Source organism: Botrytis byssoidea (assembly GCF_014898295.1).
Source record: "Botrytis byssoidea strain MUCL 94 chromosome Unknown BBYS_001, whole genome shotgun sequence".
In the NCBI taxonomy this organism is placed as follows: Eukaryota; Fungi; Ascomycota; class Leotiomycetes; order Helotiales; family Sclerotiniaceae; genus Botrytis; species Botrytis byssoidea.
Window position 1 is genome coordinate 2,502,138 of NW_024065842.1, and position 14,744 is coordinate 2,516,881.

A 14,744-nucleotide genomic window follows, 5' to 3' on the forward strand; every position below is an offset into this window, starting at 1 on the left:
TTAATATCAAGGTTCTTCCCAACCCAAACACCAAACAAACTCAAACCATATCTTTTCGACTTTCGATAAAATAAACTTCCCGTCGAATTGAGTTTTTCAGTGCTGGGTTTTTGCGTTAAGTTTTCTTCAGGGTTGCAGGGAAATCCGGGATGCAATGAGAAGATCGGGGATGATGGCTAAGCAACAATTTTTCGTGTTGTGGAAGGGAGGACTGGCGACGGGAATGGGGATGCGGGCGGGGATGGGAACGAATTGTACGCGTTCGATGCCGCGGGTTGCGATACATACGCTTTCGAGATCGATGTGTAGGGGGAGGATTGGGGGTGCGCTTTTCTCTAATATGTGAGGATTGAATTAATTTGCGGGTGGTGATGGCCGCATGGGTTTGTGTGGTATGGAGGCTAATGAGTTATAGATCACGGCCAGGAAGTGGGATTGTGAGGTATTCGACGGAGAGTGGTGGGGAGAAGGAAAGGTATGGTGATTGTTTCTTTTTTCGGTGGGAGTTGGAATAAGACCTTCTTGAGAAGGGTATTTATATCACGTGACCTCTGAGATTATGAGAAGTCGAGTGACGCTTTCGTTGATGGGAGATGAGCTAGATGGACTTGAGAGTTGTTTATATACACAGCGATGGATTTCTGGTTGGATTATCTCCTTTCCTTTCCTTTCCAACTCAAACATGAAGAGACCTAATGCAAACGCAATTACAGCAAACAAGCAACGTCCCCACCCACACCCCTCGAAGTTCTGAAATCCATGAAATCGCTCACTCCCCACGAAAATATTTATACCGTCCCCAATATCCTCACCTTTTCTCGCCTCATCGCTGCGCCCGTTTGTGGATACCTCGTTCTGCATGATCAACACGCGTGGGCTGTTGGACTCTTTGCCTATGCTGGGATTACGGATTTGGTAGATGGATGGATTGCGAGAAAATGGAATTTGCAAACGGTGGTGGGCACGGTTATTGATCCGATGGCGGATAAGACGCTGATGACAATTTTGACGGTTTGTTTGGCGATTAAGGGGGGTTTGCCTGGTACGTTTTTTCTTACTTCTGCTTTGTGCCTTTGCATAGTGATGATGTCAATCTCTCCCCAATATCTCGAACATCAATCGTCATTCCTCTCAAAAGAAGAATGCATCACTAAACACAACTAACTCCCTTTATCATAGTCTGGCTCGCAACCATAATCCTCGGCCGCGACATTGGGCTCGCCATTTCTGCCATCTATTGGCGATGGATTTCTCTCCCTCCTCCCAAAACCTTCTCTCGTTATTGGGATTTCTCACTCCCATCGGCGGAGGTACATCCAACTACTATTAGTAAGTATAACACGGCATTGCAATTAGGATTGATTGGAGCGACGACGGCTTTGCCGTTGATTACTTGGGATGTTGGAATTGCTATGACGGGGTTTCAGTGAGTTAATTTATGTTTCCTCCCTTCTTCTTCTTCTCCTACTTCTTCTCCTACTTCTTCTTTCTGTATTGGAACTCTTCTTTCTTTGGCAAGATATTTCGTAGGAGGTATTTGTAAATAGCGATGCTTGGAGTGCGAGATATGAAGAACTGAAATGGGGAGATTCGGCACTACACATAAATGAGATACCGACAAGTTGATAAAAATAGTATATTGACAAACCGTACAGATACCTAGTAGCCACAACCACCATTTGGAGCGGAATGAGTTACATCTACACGAAAGATGCCGTTAAGATTGTCGGTCAACCAGATGCTACCAAGAAGGCAAAGGAACAGGAACAGGGACAATCCAATAAAAAACAGTGATGCAAGAGTATACGAATAGACGATGATGGGATTGCATGTAATATTAGGAATCCAGACTGTATATATACATCGGAAATATAAGTTAGACTTTTTGTCTCACAATGCGAGGTGTAGAGATGCAATTACGAAAGGTAGATTTTGAAATTAAGATGAGAAGACCTGATGAAAAGAAATAGTGATACCATTTAATCATATAGAATCCTCCAGAGTATTGGGGAAGACTTTAGATTATCACGGCTACCGATTCTGTATTCTTAAGACCTGATTTGAATGAAAGCATGAGTATTGTTCCTTCAATCAGTCGAGTAGATACTCACTCGCATATCTCCACTACAACTACCCCAATATTCACCAGCAGCTCACTCAAAGACTATAAACTCCCCGAAAGCAATTAGTCAAAGGACACTTAGTACGAAATCGAGTAGTATAACCTATTTCTCATTTAAACCCTAAGTATATACGTAATTTCATCTCCATCATATGCACAGAACAACCGTCGACCTTTCTCCATGACTGACAGCCCGAGAACCGAGTAAGAAATATGTATGAACAAGATAAAGAAAATCTGGGTATGGAGCGACTGCATAGAGAGTATCAATAGACCACCATCAATGCATAATCCAGAACTCCAATATCAATCCTTGTAAACCAGGCAACGAATACATTTCCGAAGCATGTGTGCTGCCTCCCTAAGAATATTAAAAACGCGTCGTTTGCCGTACGCGCATTATTCGGCGTGAATAAGTTCCTTGGGCAAGAAAGCCCAGACGGTACCCACAATCGCCATTACAGAACTAATAGCAATCAAGCAGTAATCCAATATCAGCTCTCTCCTACTAATTTCCTTTCCAAACATCTTGACGTAGAACAAAAGTGGTAGAATGACACAGATGGTAAAGCATAAAGCCGAACCCATAAACGCCATAATACTATCGAAAGCCGGGAAGACAATAGCAATGATTACAAATACGATGAGAACAATGATACGAATGGCAACTTTGATTATACCACGTGTGTAGCCCGAGAGTCCGGTAAGGGCCTGTGATTCGGGCATGGCGCGAGAGTCAAGCCCACAGAGCAATTCGATTGTAGAAACAATAGGGCGGGCGTTCAGAGGAACTTTGGTCAATGGAATTATGGCAATGAATATGCATATCATGAGAGACAAGCTGCGAGGGTAGCTTGAGTTTCCAATAATGTTGGCTGTCACTTCGTCCATAACGTTATCTACAGGCATGTTAGTGTCTGTCTGACAGTGAAGCTGCTTGTAGGAGATGCATTTCTTGAGCGCAAGAAGAATAGACCCAAAGGCTAAGATGCAAGGAAAAAGGGGAGCGCTGAATTTGAAACGCGGGGCTTACCTCCAAACATCAATATACCAGCTAGAGCAGTTGTAGCATCAAGAACATACTATGAGATGTTTAGCACAACGTAGGCGAGTTTGCAGAATAATTGAAACATACTGTGAAACTGAATGTGTACTTGACTGCCTTGTCGAACTTATATGGGTGTCTCATGTCACGATAAATGTTAGGGAAAACCGAATGTCCTCCCCAGGGCGACATCATAAGGCCGAATGAAAGTGGGAGCGTGAGCCACTAGACAGGAGTATTATTAGCAAAAAGTAGAGTGATAGATATCATATCATGTCGATTTCATTCTCAAAAAGATTAGATTAGGAGATGATTCTTGATTCGAATTTGAACATCGCGGTTTGTATGCATCAATTTAGGTAAAATGTGTACGAGGATATAATAGACCTGATAGCCTGGATGTTTTTGGTAATGACATGATATGCAATGACGAATGATACTGAGATGAGGCACATCTAAGACACTTACATTGGCTGGAAAAATATATTGAGTTGCCGGTTCCAATAGAGAACCAGGAGTTCGTGGTGTTACAAACCCATCAATGAGAATTATTAGCACAACTAGCATGGTTAGTTGGTATATTGGAATTTGGGGGAAAGTTTTACATACTGGAAAAACATGAGACGATTCCAAGAATGCTGGTAAAACTCAGTAAACGCAGAGGGACAAAATTTAGCGGTATCAAAAGAAGACCACATAGAATTTTCCATTCATTGACTCCGACGGATGGAATTAGCGAGTTAAGGGAATCTGCAAAAAGAACAATCAAGGCAACGCATGCCGCAAGAAGCTCCATAGTGAAAAGGATGCTAGTCGCAATATTTGCCTTGCGACCATAGGTTGCATAGGCAACGTCTGCGAAACTCAGAAGACTCTGATCTCTATCCATACACCTAGCTAACAATTTCGCCGTGTACGACGTAACAAGCGCCGATAGAAAGAGTAATATCATGCCACATAGCAGTCCTGAGTACTTCAAACCCATAGGGAGACTGAGTAGTCCAACTCCAATGAGAACGTTCGTGGAGTTAAGGATCGTCTGTGGAAGCGTAGACTGTCCCTCAACCACAAGTACGATCTTTCCATCTTCTTCGACCTCCTTGACAATCAAAGGCATGTGTTCCCCATCAGCAACATTTGCGCCGGTGGCCTGTTGTTGTCGCCAAAGTTGGCCAGCATGGACCATCGATGACTCGTTTAAGTTTGAACGTAATGTGCCGTAGGACGTTCCATAGCTTCCTGCCAAAGGAGTTGATAGATGCGGAGCAATGGCAAAGATAGATTGACCGCCTCTTACACTTCCTTGCACACTTGCGCGATCGCCTCCAAGAAGTCGTTCTCCTTCGGGTTTCATGTGGCTGGCAACCCGGGATAGGTTGCTCTCTGTCTCATCGCCAATTGCAGATTCATCATCACCCACATCATCCGAAATTGATCTTCGTAGCTGTTCTCTGATCAAGGAAGATCGAGGTATTCTACCATAGTCCGCCTGTGATCCTCCATATTCTAGATCAGGATCATCACCCTCTCCGGCGCCGTCTCCAGCAAGTATGAACGACGGGCGGCGCGGAGTAATTTCGTGGAAGGCAGTAGCTCGTGTTAAACTTCGCGCGAAGTTCTCGATACTATTTACACCTCCGGCATGGGCAATAGAGTTGAATCGCATGGCAATCGAAGACCTTAAAAACAAAAATTAGTTGTTATATACGCGAAGAAAGAGAGGGATGAAATACCTTCGTCTCCTCAGACCTTCCATTTGTTCATTCTGGTCCCCAGGGGCTAGATAATCAGATTCTGCAGATGGAGAGAAATTGCCCGAGTCGAATCGTACACTTCGATTGCTACTGATAGAGCCTCTGGGAGATCCTGATGTGCCATGCTCGTACTCATAAAAAGTTGTTGGATTTCGATTGGGAGGAGGCGCCATGATGAGGAGGCAATATGTTATTCGTTATTGCGTTATCATCAAATGCCACAATCAGAAACTGAATATGACAAAATTCTAAAATCTTCGAATCCTTATAATAAACCTTAATTAGAAAAAATCACTCCGAAACCATCTGATATTTCTTGAGAATGGACACACGAGCAAATTAATATGGGAGGATCAAGAACTGGGTGTAGTTGGGTGTGGGTTGTATATTAAGATCTATCTAGATTGATATATTGTGGTTTTAGTCCGCCTTTTTAAAAGTCAAGCAAGCTTCTCCAGCCAAAGATAACGCTTATCGGACTTTCATGCCGATGTCATGCGAGATTCAATTTTATGCACGACACAAATTTTTTATATCATCTCTTGTATTTTCGTGCAACCATTACTTTTATTTCTTCCCCTCTCTCCTCTCCTCTCCTCCTATGATTCTCATTCGTTAGGTTCCTTCAAGCAAAGTTTTTCCAGAATTTCCAACTTACCATTGAGACTAGAATCTTCGACTTTGCCCTTCAAGTAGTGTAACATTTTAATAGAAACTTGGAAATACAGCGGCGCAGGTAGATGCATGGATTAAATGCCCCACCACCTGCCCGTCAGGTCCTTTGCAGTTCTCGGCCAATCTGATATCTATCGTATTCTTATCCAGCCTTTACATGGTACTTTTGTGTAAAAACTCAGAAGTCCCCCCCACCTTCGAATACCTCAACTAATTCTCCCGAATCTCCCCATGCCATTCATGATTTTGACTGTTTCGCATTACGAACCAGTACCTTTTCATTAACTGATTGGCGATCTTTCGTCTTGTCTATTTATTCATCAGGAGAGGCCGAAATGTTCCTCAAGGGTGCCGACCCACCATATAAAATTTGTAGTCCGAGCCCATTTTGCATCTTGCGCCTATCGTTCCATGCATTATACAACCCCTCAGTGTACGGAAAGCAAGCTGGACATTCCGGTCGATGCCGGAATCTGTGTTGCTTGTTGTAGGATTCCTTTTGATAGTCGTTCGTGGGACACAGTTGCAAGCGGCCCATCAACGTACAATGTGGAATGTAGACCGCCTGCCCTCCACCCCCTCTATATCGATCAATTCTTAAGCACAATTGAGAAATTGTTGCGGCTGCCTCCAGCTCGAATCTCTTCCTTCTTCCATTGCCGTGGTTTCATCGTTGGCGACTGTAAACGCCAGAGATAATATACCAGTTTGTTCGAAAGCTTCTTCTTCACCATGACGTATCCCAAGCTCTCCATGATTGCTTCTAGTCTCGCTTCATCCATATAACGTGAGTTGTTCACACAAGGCGACGGCAGTACCAAGAACAATGCCGGAAACCATTCACTAAAGCCATCACCGGCCGGACGTATTGTTTCCAAGAATTTGCGAGTTCGGAGTAACATATTACCTCTGCCTACGCCATCCGGAACGTAGTTCAAGACTAGAGAAAGACTGATAATGTTAAATTTCTCGGTTTCGTCCTTCGGTAGCGGTCGTTCCATGAAATCCTGCTGCGTGATTCCCTCCGATTGACTATTTAGATCAATTCTCTCAACATGAAAAGTGTGACTTCTCGAACAAGCATTTGTAGTACTCAGAGCTCCAACCTCTAACATACGGACAGGTGACTTCCTCTCAACTAGGCCCTTGAGATCTTTAGATAGAGGCGCTAGCCAATCCATCAAGATCTTGCTACTATCTCCACCTCTATCATTGCCCTGCCCGATTAGACTTGCACGTTGATAGCTTTCCAGTCCCCCTTGTGAAGCAATCTCACGTGTTAGTGCCGCCGCCTTAACTTCATCACCTTCTGCTAACGCCTTGGCCTTTTGCTTTTCTAACGTATGGTGCTTACGAATAATTGTTCGAGTAGCTTTGCTTGAAATTCGTTGAGCTGGTTTCTTGATCGTGAGTGGTCGACCTTGTGAGAGTGACTTGAGTTTTGTTTTCTTGTTGATACCCATGGTGAAAGATTTGAGAACTTCAAATCAATGCTGAAACCAGCATGAGTCCTCACGATCGAGAAAACGGAAGATCTTCACGATTATAGAAAAAACAAAATTAATCAATTAATAACAAAAGATTTAACCCGACTAGTACATAGAGTATTTACTTCGAAAAAATTAGATGGAAAATGCATCCCTTGTCATTCTTCGGTATCCGGCAAAACAGTTTCTCCGATTAGCGAAATTTTCGCCCACGATCTGTGAATTCAACTTTTTGTCTCAAGACATTTTCTTGAAGCAATCCATCAACTCCTCGACAACTCAATTCCAATACTAATCCCTCAGGAAGTATATTCGTCGAAATGGCTCCCGTAGCAAAGAAAGGTACAGTCTCCTTTCTCTCAAATTCGCATTGATCGCATTTCTTAATCGCAATATCGTCCTTGGGAAAATATTGCGACCGCTTTTAAATTACGAAATATGAAAATATTTCCAGATACAGCCGGAAGGAATGCGAAAGATGCGCACCAGCAGTAGCAGATATTGCGAGTTCTTCAAGAGCGCTTGCTGATGCGTAAGTTTTAATAGGTGCCGCCGCCAAGGGTGGTAACAAGAAGGCCAATGCCGCTGCTAAGGCTACCTTGAAGGGTGTAAGTTCTTCTGTCCATTCTTGAGATTAATATTTGATACTAATGGATCTATCAGGTTCACTCCCACAAGGTCCGCAAGGTCCGTCTCTCGACCACCTTCCACAGACCTAAGACCCTCCAACTCTCCCGTGCACCAAAGTACCCACGTACTTCCATCGTTTCCCAACCCCGTCTCGATGAGCACAAGGTCATCATCCACCCATTGAACACTGAGAGCGCCATGAAGAAGATCGAGGAGAACAACACCCTCGTTTTCATTGTCGACATCAAGGCCAACAAGGCTCAAATCAAGGAGGCCTTGAAGAAGCTTTACGATATTGACACCGTCAAGATCAACACCCTCATCAGGTAGGCTCAACTCAAAATTTTCAATCATGTGCAATTACTGACACGTCGATCACAGACCTGATGGATCCAAGAAGGCCTTCGCCCGTCTTACTGCTGATGTTGATGCTCTTGACATTGCTGCCACCAAGCTCGCCATTGTCTAAATTATCAAAACTGGGAGTGGAATTAGGAATCTGGATTTGAGGGAAACAAAAAGTTTTATGGTTGAGGAAAACAACCAGCTTTTTCTACGATTGGTCGATACCCACATCCATTTAGCATAATGAGATGATTTTCAAAATGTGTATACCAATGCAGTATTACCCTGTCAATGACAATTCTTGATACACTTGAATTTGCATATGTTTTGTCTGTGATGGCTCCTCGACATGCCACTTTTGCTACATTGTGTTGTTGTTTTCGAGAAACTGTGTACAATCGAATGGACTCAACTTGTGGTTGCATGAATTCACATGAAAACCCTGGAGTTCCGTGTACATGAGGGACATGATTTGGAACAAGTCAATCTCTTACTCCAAACTCACGAGTGCCTCCAAGTGATCATCAAATCCTAGATCGGACTAACATCCCCTCATGTAAAATGGCTGTCTATCCACCGACTTTGCTACTCTACTACCCTCCACACATTAATACAGCGAAGCACCACCCATCGACTTCCTTCACAACGAGGTCAAGATCCTGCAAGAAGGGATCTCATGTTCTTCATTGATCCCATATCACATGGCGTATCCGCCTAGATTTTTCTATTCATACAAAAGACACCATTCATGCATGTCTCATTCATATCCATATACCTCGTGTAACACTTCATCCCCTTTCCTCTCTCAACTCGTCATATCATAAAGAAGTAGAGAGTATACATATCATATCATGTCTATCCCAACACAAAATTTCCCTCAAAACATCATCCCATCCCGTCCCATCCAACTTATAATCATACATCCCCCTCCTTCCCCTCCATCTCCCCAAACAACAACCACCCTCTCCAATGCCTCCAACGCCTCCAACCTAAGCCCCCCCATTCGCCCTCATAGTATTCAAATGCGTAATCACCGCCATACTACTATCCAAAAACCGCTCCACACAATTCATCGTGCAGCTCTCTTCACTCTTATCCAGCTTGCCGCTGCGGATACTGCCCGTGACGCATTTCTTCCAGCAGACGTCAGTGAGGGAGTGAACGGCTAGTGCGGGGGAAAGGTTGTTAGCTTGTGCTTCTTATTCTATTCTTGTCTTCGGATATATTCCTCCCTCTCTCAAGACGTGAAGGGGAAGAATGCTCGGCGTGGCAATGCAATACAATGCGATTCCCAATTCCCCTCCCACCCCCCTAAACTCCAAAAGCCAAAAGAAGAAGAAAAAGAAAGGAAAAGAAGAAACGAAGGAAAACATACATTGTTGAATCCTAGCCTTCTGCGTCTCATTAACAATAAATTGTTGCAATTCCTGCTTGTCTCTGTCCGACAACTTTGAGAGATCCGGTGTTTGTTGAAGAGATGAGGAATCCATTTTCGTTTAGCTTATGGAGAAATTCGAAATTGGGTGTTGAGATGTTGTTTTGGAAAGGAAAGGAAAGGATTCCTATGCGTGCGACAGAGAAATTGGTGGTTTACTGGGTTTGAAATTCAATGGTTTGATACAAGAGCTTGAGAGAGCTTCAGAAATTTTGCCGGGTTCAAAGATTATCGGTATCAGCGTCATTGATCAGGTCACGTGGAAAATTATTTTTGCCTGCTTCGACATTTGCGAACATAATATAACGGACGGCCAAACATCTTGAAGCGCATATCAATCATCACATTACTGAAGTCGTAAAACTCATACCTTCTAGGTAATATCTGGTTTATTATGAACAATATCAAAATCTAAAGACATCTACAATGTATCCAAAAGATCCGTAATAAACACCATGATTTTAGCCCAATTTCTGTTCCACATCTACCAAAATTGCAAACCCCCCAACGGTATTATTTGCTCAAGCACATATCTTCCCACAAACATCTAAATATATCTATACCGTCTTGCTAGGGCCAAGGAAGCAAGAGAGAAAACCACCAACACAGCTAAAATTGTAAAGAACGGAATGAGACTGTTCGCGTTCCCGAAAGGAACAGCAACATTCATACCAAACATACCACATACCAAGTTAAGAGGAACAAGGATGGAGGCGAGGAGAGTAATCTTGCTGAGAACCTTGTTTGCGTTATTCCCTTGGGTGATGTTGTCAATTGACAGCTGTGCGAGATAATTGCTGTGCGATCTTGAGAGCATCTTCTCAGAGTGACCCAAACTGGTCATCATGGTGACAACGTGATCTTGAATATCGCCAAGATACATACCAATATCCATGTGAGGAGTGACGAGGTAATTGGAATTACAGCGCTTTGTGAATCCTCTCAAGACATCGGCCTTGCCACCCAGAAGTTTCATCAAGCCCATAACATTCTTTCGAACCATGCCGATTTTTCGTAAAAAGGCATGCATATCATCACTGCGAGCAATGAAAACTTGATCCTCAATCGTATCTGTTTCATTGTCGATCTTGTGGATAACAGGGCCGAAGGTATCAACGATGTGATCACTGTGAAGTTGTCAGTTCATGATCTCGGTGACTTGTTGGGAGAACTTACATGAGCGCGTAGCAAATCCAATCGCTGTTCAAAGACAAATAATCCTTTAGCAATGTGATACGCTTACGAACACTGCCTGCATGTGGGTTTGGCGAAAAGCTAAAGCTGAGTAGACCCTCTCGAAATACAATGACATAAATGTTGAATGGATCGTATTCCTGGCCGTCCTCAATCTCGACAACGCTAAAGGAACGGAAACAAGCGAAGTAGTACGAAGGGAAGAGTTCGATCTTCTCTCGCGTTTCTTGGGCTGTGATATCCTCGATGGTCAAGGGATGGACACCAAATGCCTCGCAAATCACACGAACTTCCTCCTCTGTTGGGCTGTTCATATTCAACCACCAAACACTCTCTTCTTGTTCTCCCTCTTCTTGTGGAGGCGTGAATAGGGTTCTTATGTCTTCTCCTGGCAGGATGAGATCACCAAATTCTGATGCGTGAATACTATCTACTCCGTGCGAGGAAAAGTATTCAAACCTATTAGTGTCTGGGTGCGATTGCTTTGGTCGGGTAAGCTCCTCAAGGCTGGATGAATCCAACTTCTCATTGATTGATGGTGGACCCGAGGGAATATCAACAACCGTGCCTTCCGATGTAACAATCATGGGCACCGCACCGTTATTTCTCAAATCATGGAAGATTCGAGGTTGAGTGTGGTTTACAGGAGTCTTGGAACGATTTTCCTCCTCCAAAATGAAATCCTCGAGGGTTTCAAAATTGATTTGTAAGGTGTTTTTGGTTGGAGAAGCATGTAGAGGAAAGCAAACATCCTCCTTTGCCGACTTGCACGAACTTGCGAAGCTCTTTGCATCGTTCTCGTTAGTGTAACGTCTGCTACGAAATGTACGATGGCTTCTGTGGCTGGCATGTGACTCTGTTCTATGAAGAGCATTATGATCTTCGAGCCGTCTGGCATCTGCAAATGCCTTTCCAGGGTTCGGGTCCGAGACAGACATTTCTCGTTCTCTTCTTCTTGCATCTGCAAATGCTTTCACCGAGCTTGGTGGTGATAGGGAACGAATATCAGCAGTGGCTGCAGTTCCTCTACGACTTCTATCCGCCATTCGAATGGCCGTTGGAGATACACCTCTCGAGTCCTCGTCGACAATGGCTTCCTCGAAATCTCTTGCGATTGTTTGAAGAAGTGTGTTGTTTACATGCGCTAGGTCTGGACTCTGTGGAGCTCGAGGAGAAGGAGCTTGCATGCTATCGATAGTACCGCTGCGAGAACGAGCTTTTGGTAGAGCTTGAGATTGATGTCGGTGGTCATCTAATTCTGGCACCGGCGTGCTGTAGCCGGTATCAAGGGAGGTGTCTTCGTGTTCAGACATTTTGAGTTATAATATTATGGATAAGATATATTTGGGTTAAGTTTCTACATGCAAATTAGCCATTGGAGTCCATGAATTACAACAAGAATGACATACAGATTTCTAGGAAGCCAAAGCTTTCAAAGTCCAGGCAGGTCGCAACGAGCGCCCACCGCTTGCTTGGCGTCAATTTGATAGTTGGCTTTGCACAGGTACTCCCTGTACAGTGTGATCTCTAGTGAAGAATGGCTACTCGTCCATCCGCTACCCCTTTTTGATTTGTATGTATAGCTGCAGTTATGTGTTTTGTTGTTGGATTGCTTCAAGTGCAATTATGGGGGTTTCTTGTCGCCTCCGCAGTAGGCCCAGGTCTTCACTGGACCGAGGAGGGGACGGATGAAGGAAAGGCCTTGGAATACGAGTCCCGCCAATTTGGTGGTTGATTGTCGATGAAGCCGTTGAGGCGTTATGAGTCAAAATGAATAGACGCTCGAGTTCGACAATCGCTCTGATGCGACAATTTGAATATTTCGATATGGGACAGTATTTGAATAAGTTTGATCGTGGCTTGGGTTGTTGGAAGGGTGGACAAGTAGGTTTTATGGGTGGCCGGTCTCGAGTTGAAGTTTTTCAAGGTAGAAGAAGTTGAAAAAAAGGTCGGCCTGTTTTATGTGGTGTTGGGAACCCTAAGCGTACTCGTGGTGTAATGGCTAAGGGTACAGCCAATGGCCAAATAAAAGATATTTGGTAAGTGGCTAATGGCGAAATGATATTTGAAGATAATAATTGAAATGTGAGATGTTGTATTTAAATAAGAAAGGGAGTTGAACGGTCGAAACCAATCCGATATTGTTTGAGATGCAATTTTTCAAGAAGGGAGGACAAGAAGTGGAGTTGGAGGAAGAAAGCTTGAAAGAGAAATCTTGGTGGAGGCGCTTAATTTATTAGTGTACTCTGTAAGTACGGGTTAGTTACGATGGGGATGGGTGGTGTGGTGCGGTGTGGTGTGGTGTGGTGTGAGGGTGTTTATTAAGTGTGTTCCCTCGTTCCCAGGTATGTTCGCAGGTGAGCCAGGTATGTTTCTTTCCCGATGTACCTAATAACTACCAGTGACTGACTATCTAGGTAGGTACAGTAATCATTCCTTATTCCTTACTTCTTACTTCTTACTTCTTACTTCTTACTTCTTACTTCTTACTTCTTCGTACAGTCTTCCCTACCATACATTTTCTTCAGAGTTCCATCCATTGGAAGAAAGAAAGAAGAAGAAAAAGTGAATCTGGTGGGGGGAATTGGTGGAGAATTGATGGAGAATCTCAAAGAATTGACCTACGAGCCTACCAACCTCCAGCCAGTTCTCAGACATTTGATATATATAGTATGGTTAGGTAGGTAGGTGGTTGGGTATCAGGTAATTACCTAGTAGGTATCAGGTATCAATTACATTTTGGTAGGTCCTACTGGTTACATGTCTCTGAGATTAGATCATAATAGATGATCATATTAACTTCTTCTCTGCAAAATCATCTCTCCCACATGAACAACTCCCTCATGGCAAATCCTTCGGCGCGGGGCCATCGAGGCATCTGGTGTGGTATGATTGTGTATTATTGTCAAAGGGCCAAGACCTGACAATGTTCTTCAGCAGGCCGCACGATACAAGTTGTCTTTTCATTCATTGGGTTGCCTGCGTTCTAAATTGTCTAATGGATACTTTGGTCCCACGAGAAGACGTATTGATCTTGATTTTGGAATGTGAATTGGTAACGTGAGACATCTTCATTGGTATATCCAGACATCTGAGAATGTATTCTTGCATGCTGATACCCTTTGTTCTTTATCTTCCAAGCCTTTTTTTTTGGTCGTGAATTATCGCCCTACATGAACTGGAATCTTCTCCGATCACATCTTATCTACTATCGATTTATTAGCCAAGACTTGAAGGTTTTCGTCCAGCTCGTGAATTCTATTGTAACATCTATAGTATAACCTTAATATCAAGTCATTTGGTGAACAGGAATCAAGTAAACTGTACATCTTGTTGCACAAAAATCGCTCATCGCTCATCCCTCACCCAAACTCTAACCATGTGCTTCTAACCCCCCGGTTACCAATTCTCGGCCAAGGCGATTAGTAGTCAAGGGTGCGTACCTACAGCCATAACAAGGCTGAAGTGTGGCCTCAACTTAAGCTTCAAGGGACACTTTAGAATTTGGTAACATTTCACAAATTCGTCTTTCTTATCTAGTAAAAAGGCTTGATTCGTGGTTTCTGTAATTCGATCATCGAGCTTTGCACAACAATTACGATTATGGCAGATCAAATTCTTGACCAGGTTCGGGATCTTGCCGAAGGGCAAATTGTTAGTACACAATCATTCATACAATCATATTATTAAAGGACACAAAGCTAGGTCTGATGCTGATTCCCTGTTGCGCGTGTAGGACTTTGAAGGTCAAAGATTGGCAGAATTCTTGACAACAGCTCTATTAGCAATATCCGGAGTAAATCATTCTATCCATCCCTGGTCATTCGAAATATGCTGATTGATAGGAATAGGCCATTGCCTTCTTTGTTGGCTTTTTCAAACAAGATATCAAACTGGCACTTGCTTTTGGTTTACTTGGAACGGCATTCACCTTCGCCATCGTTGTGCCTCCATGGCCCTTCTACAAGAAACATCCCGTTAGATGGTTGCCTTTAGGTGGGCGGGATGCATCGACACAAGGGATTGTTGTGGATGGAAAGACGGTTGGTTGAGGATA

General features: G+C 43.6%; 8 protein-coding genes across 8 annotated transcripts; 3 read left to right on the plus strand and 5 right to left on the minus strand.

Moving 5' to 3' along the window:
• Positions 1 to 301: 301 nt before the first annotated feature.
• On the plus strand, positions 302 to 1,794 carry EAE97_000751 (uncharacterized protein; the record flags this gene model as incomplete). Its single annotated transcript, XM_038871261.1, has 5 exons — positions 302 to 342; positions 416 to 475; positions 714 to 1,042; positions 1,180 to 1,426; positions 1,656 to 1,794. The coding sequence occupies 5 exons, from the start codon at positions 302 to 304 to the stop codon at positions 1,792 to 1,794; spliced, it is 816 nt and encodes a 271-aa protein (XP_038738622.1).
• Positions 1,795 to 2,521: 727 nt separating this feature from the next.
• On the minus strand, positions 2,522 to 5,094 carry EAE97_000752 (uncharacterized protein; the record flags this gene model as incomplete). Its single annotated transcript, XM_038871262.1, has 6 exons — positions 2,522 to 3,021; positions 3,156 to 3,204; positions 3,258 to 3,392; positions 3,636 to 3,727; positions 3,777 to 4,846; positions 4,901 to 5,094. 6 exons carry the CDS (start codon positions 5,092 to 5,094, stop codon positions 2,522 to 2,524), a joined length of 2,040 nt encoding a protein of 679 aa, XP_038738623.1.
• A 426-nt stretch (positions 5,095 to 5,520) lies between these two features.
• Positions 5,521 to 5,667, minus strand: EAE97_000753 (uncharacterized protein; the record flags this gene model as incomplete). Its single annotated transcript, XM_038871263.1, has 2 exons — positions 5,521 to 5,528; positions 5,580 to 5,667. The coding sequence occupies 2 exons, from the start codon at positions 5,665 to 5,667 to the stop codon at positions 5,521 to 5,523; spliced, it is 96 nt and encodes a 31-aa protein (XP_038738624.1).
• Positions 5,668 to 6,186: 519 nt separating this feature from the next.
• On the minus strand, positions 6,187 to 7,059 carry EAE97_000754 (uncharacterized protein; the record flags this gene model as incomplete). The annotated part of the gene is made up of 1 exon (XM_038871264.1): positions 6,187 to 7,059. The coding sequence occupies one exon, from the start codon at positions 7,057 to 7,059 to the stop codon at positions 6,187 to 6,189; it is 873 nt and encodes a 290-aa protein (XP_038738625.1).
• A 344-nt stretch (positions 7,060 to 7,403) lies between these two features.
• Positions 7,404 to 8,373, plus strand: EAE97_000755 (uncharacterized protein; the record flags this gene model as incomplete). The annotated part of the gene is made up of 4 exons (XM_038871265.1): positions 7,404 to 7,425; positions 7,630 to 7,691; positions 7,747 to 8,039; positions 8,095 to 8,373. 4 exons carry the CDS (start codon positions 7,404 to 7,406, stop codon positions 8,180 to 8,182), a joined length of 465 nt encoding a protein of 154 aa, XP_038738626.1. The 3' UTR covers positions 8,183 to 8,373.
• A 674-nt stretch (positions 8,374 to 9,047) lies between these two features.
• On the minus strand, positions 9,048 to 9,548 carry EAE97_000756 (uncharacterized protein; the record flags this gene model as incomplete). Its single annotated transcript, XM_038871266.1, has 2 exons — positions 9,048 to 9,223; positions 9,434 to 9,548. 2 exons carry the CDS (start codon positions 9,546 to 9,548, stop codon positions 9,048 to 9,050), a joined length of 291 nt encoding a protein of 96 aa, XP_038738627.1.
• A 492-nt stretch (positions 9,549 to 10,040) lies between these two features.
• EAE97_000757 (uncharacterized protein) lies at positions 10,041 to 12,945 on the minus strand (the record flags this gene model as incomplete). Its single annotated transcript, XM_038871267.1, has 3 exons — positions 12,097 to 12,945; positions 10,670 to 12,044; positions 10,041 to 10,620 (listed from the first exon to the last, which is right to left on the minus strand). Exons 2-3 carry the CDS (start codon positions 11,998 to 12,000, stop codon positions 10,041 to 10,043), a joined length of 1,911 nt encoding a protein of 636 aa, XP_038738628.1. The 5' UTR covers positions 12,001 to 12,044; positions 12,097 to 12,945.
• A 1,345-nt stretch (positions 12,946 to 14,290) lies between these two features.
• On the plus strand, positions 14,291 to 14,739 carry EAE97_000758 (uncharacterized protein; the record flags this gene model as incomplete). Its single annotated transcript, XM_038871268.1, has 3 exons — positions 14,291 to 14,341; positions 14,424 to 14,483; positions 14,539 to 14,739. The coding sequence occupies 3 exons, from the start codon at positions 14,291 to 14,293 to the stop codon at positions 14,737 to 14,739; spliced, it is 312 nt and encodes a 103-aa protein (XP_038738629.1).
• Between the last annotated feature and the right edge of the window lie 5 nt (positions 14,740 to 14,744).